Source organism: Myotis nattereri, assembly GCF_964212035.1.
Source record: "Myotis nattereri genome assembly, chromosome: 21".
Classification (NCBI taxonomy): domain Eukaryota; kingdom Metazoa; phylum Chordata; class Mammalia; order Chiroptera; family Vespertilionidae; genus Myotis; species Myotis nattereri.
The window spans coordinates 10272292-10289862 of NC_138097.1; the positions used below are offsets into that span (position 1 = coordinate 10272292).

Consider the following 17571-nt stretch of genomic DNA (forward strand, 5'->3'; position numbering starts at 1 on the left):
AGCTGGAGACAAGCCCCTGGGGTGGGACAAGCTGAGCACCCCACCCCAAAGGCCCAGTGTCCAGCTCAGGGTCTCCCTTGGCTGAAGGAAGTGGCCTGGCCACCAGGTGCAGGGCTGAGGCCTCCGGTGGGACCAGGAATGCTGGGGTGCTCCTGCTGGGGAGACCCTGAGGGCCAGCTGGGTAAACTCTACCCCAGCCCCAGCCCCACCCCCAGGTCTCCCTGGGACAGGAAGCTCCCTCCTGCCTGGGCCAGGGGAGTGGGGATTGGCCCATCAGGACCTGTGCCAGACGAGAGGCCTCTCCTTGGTAGATTTACTTGGAAGTTTTCCTTAAATGGAGCCCGCACCTGGGTGCCCCTTGGGGAACCCTGGGGTGGGGAGGGCCTGGTCTATGCTCTCGGTTACTCTTCCGGCCACTGGGCTGCTGCTAGGACTGCCACCTGCGGCCGGACTCCAGGCTCAGAGGCCCCGCGCCTGCCCGCAGCCTCTCCCAGCGCCCGCCCCTCCTAGGCACCCTGGGGCCACTCTCCGTCCCCACCCCAGGCCCTGGGGATTGCTGGCCCAGGCTGCCCTTGCAGGGCCATTCTTCCCCGGCCCCTCCTCCCTTCCGTTTCCGCGCTGGGGCTGGGGCTGGGCAGGAGGGCCGGCAGGCATGGGGGCTACTGCCCGCCCCTTCCCCTCAGCGGCCCGCCCCGGGGTCTGAGCCAACTGAAACCCGGGAGGAGGAAGCACCGAATCAGGAACTGGCCAGTTGGCTGGGCCTAAGGCAGCCCTCGGCGCCCCTGGATCAGCTGCCCAAGCCGTGAGTGAGTGGTAACTCCTAGCCAAGGCCCGGGAGGCAGGCAGAGGGGGGTGGGTGGCGGCCCAGGAGCAGGGGCTGGGACTCAGCAGGCAAGAGCCACAGGAGCGGGTGGGGCAGGAGTGGCTGCAGGAGCAGGGCCCAGGCTGTGGCTGCTACCTGGGGCGCCTGCAGGGGAGAGCTGGGCCCTGCCAAGGGCCTGGGTGCATGCGCCCCTGGAACGAGTGCTGAGTGGGAGGGCCCGGGGCTCTGTTCTAGAACTGGGGAGCGGACCTCTGGCGCCCGGCCTAGGCCTGGCACACGGGAAGCAGTGAGAGTCTGTCCCAAGCCAGGTGGCGTTTGTACCTGTGAGTGCCGGTCAGCAGGACAGGCCCCCACCTTCCTCCCGCCAGCCTGCGACTCCTCTGGGTCCTCAGCCCCCAGGCCTCCCTGCCCTCCTCCTCCACCTCCAGCAGCTGCCTCCCCCGCCGACGGCCTCTCCTTTCTCTGTCCCCAGAAGAGCACGATGGGCTTCTCCTCGGAGCTGTGCAGCCCCCAGGCCCACACGGCCGTGCAGCAGATGCAGGAGGCCGAGCTGCGGCTGCTGGAGGGCATGAGGAAGTGGATGGCCCAGAGGGTCAAGAGTGACCGGGAGTACGCGGGGCTGCTGCACCACATGCAGGACAGCGGGGCCCAGAACCGGGCCGGCCCCGACAGCCCCATCAGCCAGGTGGGCTTCCGTGGGGCCTTCTCGCCCCTTCCCACCCTCGCCCGGGGAATGTCTGTGGGTTCCAGGGTTATCTGCCTGCCCCTTCCTTTCCCGAATGCCCCTGGGGAGGGCTAGAGAGGGGGCAGTCCCAGGCTCCGCAGCCATTGTCCCCTCCCCGTGACCCCTCCCGTCCCGCAGTCCTGGGCAGAGATCACCAGCCTGACGGAGGGCCTGAGCCGGTTGCTGAGGCAGCACGCCGAAGATCTGAACTCGGGGCCCCTGAGCAAGCTGAGCATGCTGATCGGGGTGCGGCAGCAGCTGCGCAAGACCTACAGCGAGCAGTGGCAGCAGCTGCAGAACGACCTCACCAAGGTGGGTGGGCGTCCTGGGCCGTCACCTGGGCCTCTCTGCCCACACTTTGAGCTCAAAGGGCCGGCTTTGCACAAGAGCCCCTGGATTCACAGGGAAGTGGAAGTCCTGACCGCAGGCCCGCCCCCTGCAGCTTCCTTTCCCGCCTGGTTTGCTGCCTCGCCGGCCTTGGGCTGCCCTCCAGCGGGGCCTCCCCGTGCATTTTATTTTCTGTCAGTTCTGTGTGTCTGGGCAGAGTGCTGGGAGTACAAGGACGAGATGTCCCGCCATTGCCTGGGTAGCGCAGGGCAGCAGCTGGCTCTGGGGCTGAGAGACAGGGAGAGGCATGAGGGCTGGTCTGTCTGTCCTTGTCCCGGGTGGACTCCTCTCAGGGCCCAAGAGACACCACCAGGCAGCAGTGTGGCCCCAGCACCGAGGTTAAAGACGGGGGCTGTGAAGTCGGCCTGCCTGCATTTGAATCCGGCTCAGCTCCTCCGTCTGTTGATCTCCCAACGCCTGGCGCTGTTTACCTGGGTGTTTCAGCCTGTCATTCAGCGATTTCCAACAGGTGTGCTGCGGCCCGCTGGCGCGCCACAAGAATTTTATTTTTTAAATATATTTGTATCGCCGAAACTGGTTTGGCTCAGTGGATAGAGCGTCGGCCTGCGGACTGAAAGGTCCCAGGTTCGATTCCAGTCAAGGGCATATACTTTGGTTGCGGGCACATCCCCAGTAGGAGATGTGTAGGAGGCAGCTGATCGATGTTTCTCGCTCATCGATGTTTCTAACTCTCTATCTCTCTCCCTTCCTCTCTGTAAAAAATCAATAAAATATATTTTAAAAAAATAAATAAATAAATATATTTGTATCGATTTCAGAGAGGGAGAGAGAGAGAAACATCAATGATGAGAGAGAATCGTGGATCGGCTGCCTCCTGCATGCCCCCCACTGGGGATCGAGCCCGAAACCCGGGCATGTGCCCTTGACCGGAATCGAACCCGGGACCCTTCTGTCCGCAGGCCGACGCTCTATCCACTGAGCCAAACCAGTCTGGGCGCAAGAATTTTTAAAACATGCAATACCTGACAGTTTAGTCAGGGGCACTGACCTCTTTTCCCTTAGATTGTCAAGTAAAAAAAAAATGACAACAGCCAACACAACAGCAGCCATCCAGTGTGAATGCCCTGGCTTGACTCATAAATATATAAGTCATAGAATGGAGTTGCGTCTTGCTGGTCGAGAAACATCCATGTGATTGAAATACATCGATTGGTTGCCTCCGGCACATACCCCAACCAGGGCCAGGGAGGAGCCTGTAACGGAGGTACATGCCCTTGACTGGAATCGAACCCGGTCCGCAGGCCGACACTCTATCCACTGAGCCAAACCAGCTAGAGCAGTAATTACTATTTTTATTAGTAGTAGTGTTTTGTAAGTCAATCAAAATTATCCCTATTTCTTTTGTCAGACCGGCAAAAATATATTTTTCGGTGTGCCGCAGGATTTTGGTGATTATGTGTGCCATGAGATGAAAAAGGTTGAAATTTGCTGTTCTAGTTCAATGTACCGGTCAAGCTCCTGTACCACCCGCTTCTACCAGCGTAAAAGCCAGCCTTGCTGTGGACCCACAGCGGCCCCTGGTGGCCAGTGTCAACCCATTCTTCTCTCTCCCCAAAAGCTTATCTAAAAAAACAGGGTTGGCCAGCCCTAGCTGGTGTGGCTCAGTGGATAGAGCCTCAGCCTGTGGACTGAAGGGTCCCGGGTTCAATTCTGGTCAAGGGCACATGCCCAGGGTCGCAGGCTTGATCCCCACCCAGTAGGGGGCGTGCGGGAGGCAGCTGATCAAGGATTCTCTCTCATCATTGATGTTTCTCTCTCTCTCCCTCTGCCTTCCTCTCTGAAATCAATAAAAATATATCAAAAAATAATAATAAAATGTTCACCAGCTGGCCCTCGAAGGAAAAGGCTCGTGCAGTCTGTGCGTTTCGCTCGGTTACAGATGGGGAAACGGGGGCTCAGAGGAGAGGCGGGAACTGGCCCGACAGCATCCCAGTCCCTCAACAGGGGAACTGGGACGAGAACTCTGGTCTCGACCATCTATTTTTCCTGCCGCCTTGCAGGACTCTGTGCAAAATAAAAATGTGGGGCCCTGTCCAGGAATTACTATTTTCCCCCAAGAAAGTCATTTTATTCTCATGAAATACAATAAAACTTTAAGTTTTTTTTAAAAAATATATTTTATTGATTTTTCACAGAGAGGAAGGGAGAGAGATAGAAACATCGATGAGAGAGAAACATCGATCAGCTGCCTCCTGCACATCCCCCACCGGGGATGTGCCCGCAACCCAGGTACATGCCCTTGACCGGAATCGAACCTGGGACCTTTCAGTCCACAGGCCGACGCCCCATCCACTGAGCCAAACCGGTTTCGGCGAAAAACTGTTTAAGTTATGCTATTTTGTTATGGCAGCCTGAGCTAAATCATCCACCCTGCCAGACTCCTTCATTGATGGTGATTTTTTTTTAAGCATTTTAAGCAGGAATTTCTTTCTTTTTTTTTTTTTAATCTTTATTGTTGAAAGTATTACATATGTCCCCTTCCTCCCCCATTAATCCCTTCCAGCTCGCCCCCTGCCCCAGGCCCTCATCACCCTATTGTCTGTGTCCATGGGTTATGCATATGTGCTTTCAAGGTCTTGTCAAAGAATTATCGACCATTTCAGGATGGCATCCGCAGAGAGCCTTTCTCAGTGTGGAGCTCTATGTGCCTGCAGCTGGGCCCTGCCTGCCACCAGATACCACTCTGGGCTGAGGCGGGGCAGTTGTCACCTACCCGGTCCTCTCTCTGCCTCCCCAGGGGCTGTCCTCGGCCGTAGCCTCGGCCGCAGAGGTCAGACCCCAGAGGTCTGCCGGCCCTTCCTGGGGGATGGCCTTGGACTTGCTGCCCTGGGGGCCTGCTGACCACACTGCCTCTTCTCTCGCCCAGACCCACAGCCAGGACATTGAGAAGCTAAAGAACCAGTACCGAAACCTGGCGAGGGACAGCGCCCAGGCCAGGCGCAAGTACCAGGAGGCCAGCAAAGGTGTGTGGCTTCCCTCGGACCCTTCCACAGTTGCCCAGGAACGGGGGGTGGGGTGAGGGGCTGCCCAGGCCTCGGTGCCATCACCCACACCCCCTCCCCTTAACCTCGCAGACAAGGACCGCGACAAGGCCAAGGACAAGTACGTGCGCAGCCTGTGGAAGCTCTTCGCTCATCACAACCGCTACGTGCTTGGCGTGCGGGCTGCGCAGCTGCACCACCAGCACCACCACCAGCTCATGCTGCCCAGCCTGCTCCAGTCGCTGCAGGACCTGCACCAGGAGATGGCCCGCATCCTGTGAGCCCCGGGCCCCCGCCCCTCCCCGTCACAGCCCCATCACCCTGCCCCGTGCCCAGAGGCAGGGTCCAGAGAAGTCAGTCCTGTGACAGTGATAGTCGTAGAATCCCGTGGGAACGGGCCTTGGGCCGAGGATTGGAGCCATTCGGTGTATATCTGAATTACATGATCCCAGGGCCCCTTATTACAGGGGGTTTTAATTATATTTATTGAGATCGTTCTAGGCTCTGGGATACAGCAGAGAGAAACACCGAAAAATACCTATCCGCTAAGATCGTTCATGTCAGGGTAGAGAGGAAAGGAAGTCAGTAAGTAAAATAAAAAGCATGTTAGAAGCGACAAGTGTTCTGGAGAAAACGAAAATAAGAAAGGAGGGTGGGGAGGCAGCCTTAAACAGAGAGGTGTGAAAACGCCCCAGAGGTGGAGGCATGAGCCAGGGGATGCTGGGAGAAAGGCCAGGCCGGGAAGCGGGAGCAGCAGGTGCAAAGGCCCTGAGGCGGGCGATGGCCTGAAGTGAGGGGAGAGCGAGGAGGCCAGTGTGGCCTGCACAGAGCCAGGGAAGGGCCGAGTCAGACGCGAGGCCGGAGCTGTCCAGACGTGGGGGCTGCTGGGCTGTAGAGGGTCCATCAGGCCACTGCCAGGACTTCGGCCTCGGGGGGCAAGGCCAAGGGCAGGGAGGACCAGACAGGAGGCATCTGCAATAATCCAGACCACAGCCCGTGGCTGTTGGGACCCATGGAGGGGAGACGGGGTCAGGTGCTGGGTGTAGGTTGAAAGTGGTGCAAGGGGGACGACCTCATGGACTGGCAGTGGGGCGTGGAATAGAGGCGTTCAGAGTGATGCAGGGGATTTGGCCCGGCGCTCCTGGAAGATGCAGTCGCCGTTCGCTTACGTGGAGAAGGCTATGGGAGAAACAGGTTCCAGGTTCGGGAGACAAGAAAAGGAACTCCCCTTTCAACGAGTGGAGTTTGGTGTCCAACGGGGGGCGGGGCGTTTGAGTACGTACATGGGTACTTAAGACTGGGGCTCTGGGGAGGTGCTGGGACTGGAGACATCAGAGTGGGGGTCACAGCACATTGATGGCTGATGCATGTGTGATTGCAGGCGTGATTGTCGCTCACTTTTTTAAAAAAATGTATTTTTATTGATTTCAGAGAGGAAGGGAGAGGGAGAGAGAGAGAGATAGAAACATTGATGATGAGAGAGAAGCATTGATCGGCTGCCTCCAGCACGCCCCCTACTAGGGAGTGAGCCTGTATCCTGGGCAGGTGCCCTTGACTGGAATCGAACCTGGATCCTTCAGTCCGCAGGCTGGCGCTCTACCCACTGAGCCACACGGGCTAGGGCTGTAGCTCACTTTTAACCAGCACATTCGTCGCACACTCTCACTGGGCCCTCATTACCACTCCCAGCTCCCCCATCACACATAACAGGGAGTGGAGGTCAGGAGATGGTCAGTAGTTTGCCTGATGGACTGGTCATTTGGTCAACGAGGAGGTGGGGACTCAACCCCCCACCGCTGACTCCCAACCCAGAGTCGGGGGCCCCCAGCTTCCCAGCCTTGCCCCCGCCCGAGGCCTGGCTGACCCAGGGTCCCGTTGCCGGGGGGTAGGAAGGAGATCCTGCAGGAATACCTGGAGATCAGCAGCCTGGTGCAGGACGAGGTGGCGGCCATTCACCAGGAGATGGCTGCAGCCGCTGCCCGCATCCAGCCCGAGGCCGAGTACCACGGCTTCCTGCGGCAGCACGGGTAAGCCCCTCCTCGCCCCTGCCCGGCACCGGAGCTGCTGGCCTGTCCCCTGACCGGGCCCTGTCCCCCCCCCGCAGGTCCGTCCCTGACGTCCCACCCTGCGTCACCTTTGATGAGTCGCTGCTGGAGGAGGGCGAGGCCCTGGAGCCGGGGGAGCTGCAGTTGAATGAGCTGACGGTGGAGAGCGTGCAGCACGTGTGGGTGGCAGGCAGGCACGGGGCGGGCGCTGTCGGGCTGCAGGGGCATCTGAAGGGCAGCTCCAACCCTGCCCTTCCTCCTGGCACAGGCTGACTGCAGTGACCGATGAGCTGGCTGCGGTCAACCAGATGGTGCTCAGCCGGCAGGAGATGGTCAGTCAGCTGCAGCGTGAGCTCCGGCACGAGGAGCAGGCCATCCACCCCCGGCAGCGGTGAGAGGTCCCCCCTACAGCAGCCCCCCCACCCCCCCGACTGCTGCTGGCTGCCCCGCTGAGCCCCCTCTCCCGGCCCCCCCCTGCCCGCTGCAGGGTCTACCTGCTGAGCAAGAGGCAGGTGCTGCAGGAGGAGCTGCAGGGGCTGCAGGTGGTGCTGTGCAGCCAGGCCAAGCTGCAGGCCCAGCAGGAGCTACTGCAGGCCAAGCTGGAGCGCCTGGGCCCTGGCGAGCCCCCGCCGGTGCCCCTGCTGCAGGACGACCGCCACTCCACGTCGTCCTCGGTGAGTGTCCCCCCCCCACCCACGGGGCCACCCTGCCGGCCGGCCCGGGCCGAGCTCCTCACTGTCGCCCTCCCCCTCCCCAAGCCCGGCCACCCGCTGACGTCTGTCCCTGGCCTCAGGAGCCGGAGCGGGAAGGGGGAAGGACGCCCACCCTGGAGATCCTCAAGAGCCACATCTCAGGAATCTTTCGCCCCAAGTTCTCGGTGAGTGAGGCCTGGCCGGCCCACGCCTCTGCCTGCCCCTTCTCCAAGGGCGTGGGCCGGCCAGGAGCTCAGAGAGGCCCCCTGAGCCCCTCCCACCGTGGTGTCTGCGTGGCCACTGGGTTGCCCAAGTAGAGAGAAGGCTCTGCCCAGGCTACTTTTATGGGGTGTCCTGGCATAGGTGTCCCCGGATCCTGCCAACCCCACTCCCCTTCCCTCTGCCACCCCAGTGCTGAAGGGACCTGCAGCCTTGGTTACCCCACAGCTCGGGGAGGGGCGGGGGGCTGTGGCCTGGTGTGAAAGGCAAAGGCATGGTGTGGGGCCAGCCAGCTGGCTTCCCGTCCCAGCTCTGCCCGGAGCCCGTGCCATTCTCGCAGCCTGCTCTGGGGCGTGCCGATGGCTCTGCCTGCTCCTGGGGTGGTTGGAAGGACTGAGGGGCATTAAGACAGACACCCTCCTGACCCCCGACTGGCCTCCTGGTCACCCCCCTCGCTCCTCCCCTGCCCCTCCCCAGCTCCCCCCACCGCTGCAGCTCATCCCCGAGGTACAGAAGCCCCTGCAGGAGCAGCTGTGGTACCACGGGGCCATCCCGCGGGCAGAGGTGGCGGAGCTGCTGACACAGTCCGGGGACTTCCTGGTGCGGGAGAGCCAGGGCAAGCAGGAGCACGTGCTGTCCGTGCTGTGGGACGGCCAGCCCCGGCACTTCATCATCCAGTCTGCGGACGTGAGTGCCGGCCCCCCCTCCCGGCCGCTGGGGTGGGGGGTGGCCTTGCCAGGGTGAAGGGTGCCTCCCTGGCAGAGTGCCCCGGCCACGGAGACCCCCAGTTCCTGCAGCCAGACAGGCTCAAGCCCTCACTGTGGGTTCTCCCCGGAGGAGGGGAGCAGGCGTGTCGGGCACCATGAGGTTATACCTTTCTTCCTCCTCTTTTCTTTTCTTTTCTTTTTAATGTGTTTTTATTGATTTCAGAGGGGAAGGGAGAGGGAGAGAGAGAGAAACATCAATGCGCAGAGAGAGTTACTGATTGGCTGCCTCCTGCACGCCCCACACTGGGAATCGAGCCTGCAACCTGGGCATGTGCCTTGACCAGGAATCGAACCGTGACCTCCTGGTTCAAAGGTTGATGCTCAACCACTGAGCCACACTGGCCAGGCAGGTTATGCCTTTCTGCAGTGTCTCTGCCTCCCGTCCAGGGCAGACCCTTTCTCCCTGCTGCTCCCCGTCCCCTCCCCCCAGAGCTCAGGTCCACTCCCCCCAGGGCTCAGGTCCCCTCAGCAGCGGAAGCTGCTGACCCCAGGACCCCCTGCCCCGCAGAACCTGTACCGACTGGAGGGCGATGGCTTTCCCACCATTCCCTTGCTCATCGACCACCTGCTGCGCTCCCAGCAGCCCCTCACCAAGAAGAGCGGTGTTGTCCTGGGCAGGGCTGTGCCCAAGGTAAGCCTGTGCCCCGGCCGCCCACCCCGCCCACGGCAGGCCTTGGGGAGCAGGGTTCTGGCCCAGAGAGTCCGGACAGGAGGGCCTTTCCGGGTCCCCAGTCTCTGGGCTCCACACAGGGGCAGCCACCTGCTGGATTTGGAAGGTCAAGGCCACTCCCATCCACAGGCTGGCGCTCATCCAGTTAGGGCCCCTGCCTGGTCCCCAAAGTTCTCCGCGTGGGATCCTGATAGGGTCCAGCCCCATTTTACAGACTAACAAACTGAGGCACCAAGAAGTGAAAGATGTAGCCCCGGTGGGAGATGTTCAGTCTTCCGCGGGGCCCAGTACGCCATCCCTTCGCTAGCGTCTGACCCTCCCCCCCCTTCCCCAGGACAAGTGGGCGCTGAACCACGAGGACCTGGTGTTGGGCGAGCAGATTGGGCGGGTGAGTTGAGTGCCCTGCGGCCTCCTGGATGCCTGCGTTGTCCCACTTCCTTCCAGCCCTCCCCCCACCCCGAGTCACACCAAGGCCCCCCTCCCAGAGCTCTTCTGCGTCCTGCCTCTCTGATCCCCAGCTCGTACCCTGCTCCCCTCCCGGCCACCACCATGCACCATTCTGCAGGAAACAGGGAAAGTCCCTGCTACTGGCACCCTCCCACACCAGCCCCTACCCCCCCACCTCACAGGCCCTACCCCCCCCCACTCCACAGGCTCTGCCTCCCCCCCACCCCACAGGCTCTGCCTCCCCCCCATCCCACAGGCTCTGCCTCCCCCCCCCACCCTACAGGCTCTGCCTCCCCCCCCATCCCACAGGCTCTGCCTCCGCCCCCACACCAGCCCTACCCCCCACCTCCTAGGCCCTACCCCCCACCCGACTCCACAGGCTCTGCCTCCGCCCCCACAGGGTCCCTGCCTCCCCACCCACAGGGCCCCTGCCTCCCCCCCACCCGCCTCCCCAGGGAGCTGTGGCGAGCGAGAGGGGACTCACCGTGCTCCTGTGAGCTATAAAATACCTGCTTAGGAAAGAAGTCAGTTTCCTAAAGATCACAAGGCTTTTCCAACCCAAGGGAAAGTAGCTTTTGTTATTCTTCTTGTTTTTTTAAAAATATATATTTTTATTGATTTCAGAGAGGAAAGGAGGGAGGGAGAGAGAAACATCAATGATGAGAGAGAATCATGGCTCAGCTGCCTCCTGCACGCCCCCCATTGGGGATCGAGCCCGCAACCCGGGCATGAACCCTGACCGGGAATCAAACCGTGACCTCCTGGTTCTTAGGTCGATGCCCAACCACTGAGCCACACCGGCCGGGCGGAAAGTGGCTTTTGGGTTGCCCATGTCACTTTTCTTTAGTGAACATGTCAGAGGTGACATTCCCTGCCTGTCCCATGTGGACTCCCTCGGACCCCCAACCAGGGGTAAACCAGAGTGCCGGGATGGGGAGCTGAGTGAAGGGCGGGTGAGGGCCCGGAGAGCTGTCCCCTGAGATGAGGGGACTGTGGTCCAGAGATGACGGGTAGGAACCCCGGACCGTTGCAGGGGAACTTTGGCGAAGTGTTCAGCGGGCGCCTGCGAGTGGACAACACCCTGGTGGCGGTGAAATCCTGTCGGGAGACGCTGCCGCCTGACCTCAAGGCCAAGTTTCTGCAGGAAGCCAGGTGGGTGATGACATAATGGTCACCGCCGTGGCCCCTCAAGGGGTTCCTCTGGCACGGTGACATAGAGAGCTTGACTTCCGTGGAGTCATGTCATCCTCACAGACTCACCCCCCGCAACCAGGGCCGAGGGGTTGAGGCTCCGTGACCCCACCCAAGGTCACACGTCCAGGCCTCCTGACCTCAGAGGCCAAGCTCACTCTTCTGCTGCCCTTTCCCCGTCCTCCCTCAGGCTTCCCTGGGGTTCCCTGGGGTTCCTTGGGGTCCCTGGGGCTGGGGTAGGATGTGTAGGCCCCCACGGTGGGAACCTAAGCAGCCGTGCCCGCCAGGATCCTGAAGCAGTACAGCCACCCCAACATCGTGCGTCTCATCGGCGTCTGCACCCAGAAACAGCCCATCTACATCGTCATGGAGCTGGTGCAGGGTGAGCCCAGGGCCAGCTCTCCAGGGGCGGGGACCTCAGCCCCCTGGGTCGTCCCCCCCCCACCGCAGGAGGCTCAGCAAGGCTCCCCCATCCAACCCAGGGGGCGACTTCCTGACCTTTCTTCGGACGGAGGGAGCCCGGCTCCGGATGAAGACTCTGCTGCAGATGGTGGGGGACGCAGCTGCGGGCATGGAGTACCTGGAGAGCAAGGGCTGCATCCACCGGTGAGCGGGGAGCGCCCCCACGCAGCCCAGCCTCCCCTGTAGCCCCCTCGTAACCCCCCTAGGTTCAGGCCGTGCTGTCACCCAGCACCCCTCATTCACCAGCAGGTCCGACTCCAGCGCGGGGGTTCGCCTCTCCCAGGGCAGAGAGCAGTCTTTTTGTTTTTGTTTTTTTTTGTTTTTATTGTGTGTTTTTTCAGAGAGGAAGGGAAAGGGAGAGAGAAATAGAAATATCAATGATGAGAGAGAATCGTTGATCGGCTGCCTCCTGCATGCCGCCCCCCACTGGGCAGCGAGCCTGCAACCCAGGCATGTGCTCTTGACCGGAATCGAACCCGGGACCCTTCAGTCCGCAGGCCGACGCTCTATCCACTGAGCCACACCAGCTCGGGCAGAGAGCAGTCTTTGTTCATGGGTGTGTCGGGGGGCCCAGGTCAGGCCGGTGACAGGTGCTGCGTGGACGGTGGCTGAGTGAGCCCCTTTCCTGCTCTTCCAGGGACCTGGCTGCTCGGAACTGCCTGGTCACGGAGAAGAACGTGCTGAAGATCAGTGACTTCGGGATGTCCCGGGAGGAAGAGGACGGGATCTACGCCGCCTCGGGGGGCCTCAGGCAAGTCCCCGTGAAGTGGACAGCACCCGAGGCTCTGAACTACGGTAAGCCAATGGCCTCCAGGCCTCCAGGGCCAGCCGGGGCGCACCTCCCTCTGACCGAGGACGTGGCGGCCCTCTCACGCCGCCCGCCCCCTTGCAGGCCGCTATTCCTCCGAGAGCGATGTGTGGAGCTTTGGTATCTTGCTCTGGGAGACCTTCAGCCTGGGGGCCTCGCCGTACCCCAACCTCAGCAATCAGCAGACGCGGGAGTTCATAGAAAAGGGTAAGGCAGCCCGCTGCTGACCGCAGCCTCGCAGCCAAGTTTTGGGGTGTTTGTGTGTTTTTTTTTTAAAGATTTTGTATTGATTTTTAGAGAGAGAGGAAGAGAGAGGGAGAGAGAGAAACATCAATGATGAGAGAGAATCATGGATAGGCTGCCTCCTGCACGCCTCACACTGGAGATGGAGCCCGCAACCCAGGCGTGTGCCCTGACCAGGACTCGAATGGTCAATGCTTAACCACTGAGCCACACCGGCCGGGCCCAAGCGTCTGTCCCTATGCTGCAGGGGGACTCTTCCAGGTCCCCTCACCTTCCGGTCTTCCCACTGGGACCGAATAAGATCAATCAGTCCTGTAGCTGCCACCGAGTGAGCACAGCAGGGGAGGCGGGAATGAATCTGTCCCTTTTACAGAAGGAAAACCTGAGGCTTGCAGAGGCCCTACAACCAGCGCACGGTGGGGTTGCGATTAGGACCTCTGTGTCCTTGGGGCTCTTGGTGAGGAAGCGTGGCCCCTGAAGAACAGTGCGGTTTGCTCAGTTCCCATTGCTTACGGGTTCGGTCCCCCCCCCCCTCCCCGGGGCTGCGAGGGGGCCTCAGACTCCCTCCTCACGCCCGGGTGCTGTGCTCGTCCTCACAGGGGGCCGCCTGCCCTGCCCCGAGCTGTGCCCCGACGCTGTGTTCAGACTCATGGAGCAGTGCTGGGCCTACGAGCCCGGGGAGCGGCCCAGCTTCAGCGCCATCCACCAGGAGCTGCAGTGCATCCGAAAGCGGCATCGGTGAGGCTGGGCCGCCGCTCCAGCCGGTGGCCTGTGCCTGCGAGATCGCACCTCCTCCCCAGGCTCTTCGCAGCTCTGGACTCCAGCCACCGGCATCCGTGCGCAGGTGGGGATGCGGCCCCATGTCTGCGGCGCATCGCGCTCCTGCCAGGGCCTCCTCTTCCAAGCAGAAATAATAAACCAGTTGTGCCCGCCTAGTGCTCTTGGCATGCGCGCCCCTGGAGGGCAGGGCTTAGGACAGCGATGGCGAACCTATGACACGCGTGTCAGAGGTGACACACGAACTCATATTTTTGGTTGATTTTTCTTTGTTAAATGGCATTTAAATATATCAAATAAATATCAAAAATATAAGTCTTTGTTTTACTAGGGTTGCAGATATCAAAAAATGTCTATATGTGACACGGCACCAGAGTTAAGTTAGGGTTTGACAAAATGCTGGCACGCCGAGCTCAAAAGGTTCGCCATCACTGTCTTAGGAGGAGCAGAGGAAGGAGGACGGACAGTGTTCACGGGGCAGAACCCACGCGGTTCGAGGGGCCTGTGCGGATGTCAGGGTGACGTCCGAGTCTGGAAGCCCAGACGCTAATCCAGGCTGGCACTGGAGGCCTGAACGTCACGAGCGTATCAGTGTGAGAGAGCAGCTGACACTGCGAAGTGTGTATCGATCACATGAGATTCAGGAGAGAGGAGAGGGCTGGGGCAAGTTAGAGCTTCCCTGAGTGGCTGCAGGGAAAGAAATGGCTTCTCAGGGAGTTTCTCTCTCACACACGCTTACTGAGCAGAGCTCTCACCCCCTTCCCTGAGTCCCCCTGAAACCTACAGAATGACCTGAAACTGTACCCGCAGCACCAGGGAAGGTCTAGAAGATGCGAAGTATGAACACACTGAAAAGCATAAACTGGAAAGATGTCTAGCGCCAAAGAACAAAGCAGAACTTTGAGGCCAGATGGCCATCCCCCCAAGAAAGTTGAGGAAATAGTTGACGTGTCTTTTCAAAGACGTGGAAGGCCTGTAACTTCTTTAAACAAGAGAAACCAGTTCGAGTATGACTCAATGGAAGTATTAAGAAGTCAAATCACATCTTTTTTGGAAATGGTAAAAAGCAGAACTTCTGCTTCTGGGTAGGATGTGGGTAGATCTCTGCAGGCCACCATTCTCGTTGCAACAAGGAGGAGGAAACATATATAAGATGATAATCGTCATTTTTAAAGAGAATGGAGAGTAGTTAGGAGAGATAAGAACCAGATGAGCCGAAACCGGTTTGGCTCAGTGGATAGAGCGTAGGCCTGCGGACTGAAAGGTCCCAGGTTCGATTCCGGTCAAGGGCATGTACCTCGGTTGCGGGCACATCCCCAGTAGGAGATGTGCAGGAGGCGGCTGATCGATGTTTCTCTCCCATCGATGTTTCTAACTCTCTATCTCTCTCTCCCTTCCTCTCTGTAAAAAATCAATAAAATATATTTAAAAAAAAAAAAAAAAAAGAACCAGATGAACGAAGTTGCCAAGGAGGAAAGGGCCCCGCCCAGGTGAACGCTGGATGGGTGGTTATTTACGTCCCTGAGACATGCGATGAGCAAAATTGTCCCAAACAAAGGAAAGGAGAAGTGAGCCGTTTCTGTGCTATGGATTGGGCCCAAGAGGAGCCTAAAATGCAAAGCCTGTTTTTCCCACAGAACATTTGCTGAGTTTTGGAGCCATCGAGGCCATTGGGAAGGGGCTGGGCTGGGAAGACAAGTCCCACAGCCTTGCGGGATTTAGAGGATGGACCTGAAACAAACCAATAACTCCCCCTTAAGATACTGGCCAGATCTCGAACCTGTGGGTTGGGAGGCTAAAGAGCTAACCCTAGAATCTCTGAAGAGCAGATTTTGAAAGCCGAGAGAGGCGGAAACTGGCCAGGCTTTCAACCCCAAATCCAAGAGGGCCACTCCTAAGGGGCAGGGACAATCCAGGGGAGGACTGAGAGTTACAGAGCTATAACTCTGCCCCATCTTAGCTCAGCACTTGACTACTGACTACAAGAGGAACAAGAAAAATATCTCGAGGTGACTAGTTCCTCTGGGTTGGGAGGTATAGGTGGGGAAGAGGCAAGGAATAACATAGTCTGAAGTCCCTAACTTTCTTTTTCTTTTCTTTTTTTAAAATATATTTTTATTGATTTTGGAGAGGAAAGGAGTGGAAGAGAGAGATAGAAACATCCATGATGAGAGAGAATCATTGATCAGCTGCCTTCTGCACGCCCCCTATTGGGGATCGAGCCCACAACCCAGGCATGTGCCCTTGACCAGAATCGAACCTGGGACCCTTAAGTCCGCAGGCCGACACTCTATCCACTGAGCCAAACCACCTAGGGCTCCCTATCCTTCTTTTACACCCAATATGCAACATGCAAACAAAAAATATAAAATGTGCCCAAAAAAGGATTAAAAAAAAAAAGAAAAATGGGGCCAACACATAAGAGAAAACAAACAACAGAAGCAAGACCACAGATGATCCAGATATTGGAGTTGGCAGACAAAGATTTTTAAAAAACTATGGTTAATTTGTTAAATGGGGTGGCGGGGGGGAGGTGGACAAAATAGAAGGAAATGTGGAGACTTTTAACAGGGTTGTAATTTACTTAGAAGGAGCAGGTAGAACTGAAAAATCCCATCCCCCAAAATACAAACTCATTGGATGGGTTTCATAAACACTTATAGAACTAAAGTCACACTTCTAGAGATTGAAGACAGAATTAGTGAACTTGAAGACAGATTAATAGAAGGTGTCTAAATTGAAGTAAAGAGAGAAAAAAAACAAGAAGGGAGTGGGGGGTAGGGAGCAGCCTAAGACAGATGGGAATTCATTATATGAGTGATTGGAGTTCCAGAAGGAGAGAGAGACGTTAGGACCGGAACAAACTGACAATGACTCCAACAGGAATAAGAAAGACCACTGCTACACACAGCAACACTGATGAATCTCAAAGACGTTAAGCAAAGAAGTCAGACATGTTCGAATCCCACTTCTGACACACACACACAAAAAAAGGTCAGACATGAAGGAGTGTATACTTTCCATCCCATTTCATGAAGTTCAAGAACAGGCAAAAACTAAGCAATAGAGAAGTCAAAACAGTGGTTACGTCTGAGGGGTACTGCTGACGGGAAGGGCTGTGAGCCCGGAGGGGCACAGCTCCACCCCTGCAGGTCTCTACAGGGCCTTGTGGGCAAGGCTTGAGCAGTCTGCCTGGAGTCTTGACAGTCGGGAGAATGTGCTACAATTGCTCGGGGAGCAAGGGGACACGCAGCCATATTCAACTGTTGGTGACAGACAGCGGAGACTGGCCCCCCACTCCCTTTGGGGAGCCGTCGTATGCCGAGTAGCAGCAATCATATCAGCCCTTATTTTTGGCCCAGGTAACCTCGCTGCTGCGAAGCTGTCCTGAGGTCATCATTCAAAAAGAAGACAAATGTGGAATTAATGAAGATATTCATCGCAGTATGATTTATTCTGCTTCAAACTTACAGAACTCTGCCTGGCCGGTGTGGCTCAGTGGTTGAACATTGCCCTATGAACCAGGAGGTCACGGTTGGATTCCTATCAGGACACATGCCCGCAATCCCCAGGGAGGCAACCGATCCATGATTTTTCTCTCATCACATGTTTCTACGCTCTCTCCCTCTTCCTTCCTCTCTGAAGTAAATTTTAAAAATTAAAAACAAAAAGCACACAGCCCTAACCAGTGTGGCTCAGTGGCTAGGGCAGTGACGGCGAACCTTTTGATCTCGGCGTGCCAGCATTTTGAAAAACCCTAACTTCACTCCGATGCCGGGTCACATAGAGAAATTTTTTGATCTTTGCAACCCTAGTAAAACAAAGACTTACATTTTTGATATTTATTTTATATATTTAAATGCCCTTTAACCAAGAAAAATCAACCCAAAAAATGAGTTCGCGTGTCATAGGTTCGCCATCACTGGGCTAGAGCATTGGCGTGCGGACTGAAGGGTCCCTGGTTCGATTCCGGTGAAGGGCACATGCCCAGTTTGCTGGGCTCGATCCCCAGTAGGGGGCGTGCAGGAGGCAGCCGATCCATGAGTCCCTCTCATCATTGATGTTTCTCTCTCTCTCCCTTCCTCTCTGAAATCAATAAAAATTTTGAAAAATATTAAAAACATACACACACACACAAGATGACAAAACCCAGAGCCCAGTCAAAGGAGAATGACCCAGACAACTATAGGATGTGTCAGTGGCTGGGTGGCGAGCAGGGAAAGGATAGTGGCGGGTGCCCCCACCGACAGGAGGCAGCACCCCCGCCTGAGAATGTAGCAGCAGCAGAAGGTTCTCTGGGCGCAGCCGGGGCGG

The 17571-nt window shown here is 57.9% G+C and overlaps 2 protein-coding genes across 2 annotated transcripts in view; both read left to right on the forward strand.

Moving 5' to 3' along the window:
* CRTC3 (CREB regulated transcription coactivator 3) overlaps positions 1-17571 on the forward strand; it is a gene marked incomplete at its 5' end in the record, with an annotated part of 1283408 nt that overhangs the window by 272793 nt on the left and 993044 nt on the right. The gene's annotated exons all lie outside the window — the stretch shown is intronic.
* Positions 737-13562, forward strand: FES (FES proto-oncogene, tyrosine kinase). The gene is made up of 19 exons (XM_081114738.1): positions 737-802; positions 1296-1508; positions 1686-1859; positions 4822-4918; positions 5030-5213; positions 6826-6963; positions 7041-7160; positions 7250-7372; positions 7469-7655; positions 7775-7858; positions 8370-8579; positions 9168-9290; positions 9664-9717; positions 10810-10928; positions 11255-11349; positions 11450-11573; positions 12067-12224; positions 12322-12444; positions 13080-13562. The coding sequence occupies exons 2-19, from the start codon at positions 1305-1307 to the stop codon at positions 13220-13222; spliced, it is 2460 nt and encodes an 819-aa protein (XP_080970864.1). The 5' UTR covers positions 737-802; positions 1296-1304; the 3' UTR covers positions 13223-13562.

What these genes read in the sequence shown, in the direction of transcription:
- FES (XM_081114738.1), top strand. Translation starts at nt 1,305, where the DNA reads ATGGGCTTCTCCTCGGAGCTGTGCAGCCCCCAGGCCCACACGGCCGTG. An exon ending in GGCTTCCTGCGGCAGCACGG is followed by an intron (nt 6,964 to 7,040) that starts GTAAGCCCCTCC and finishes CCCCCCCCGCAG; the next exon opens with GTCCGTCCCTGACGTCCCAC. An exon ending in TCATCATCCAGTCTGCGGAC is followed by an intron (nt 8,580 to 9,167) that starts GTGAGTGCCGGC and finishes CCTGCCCCGCAG; the next exon opens with AACCTGTACCGACTGGAGGG.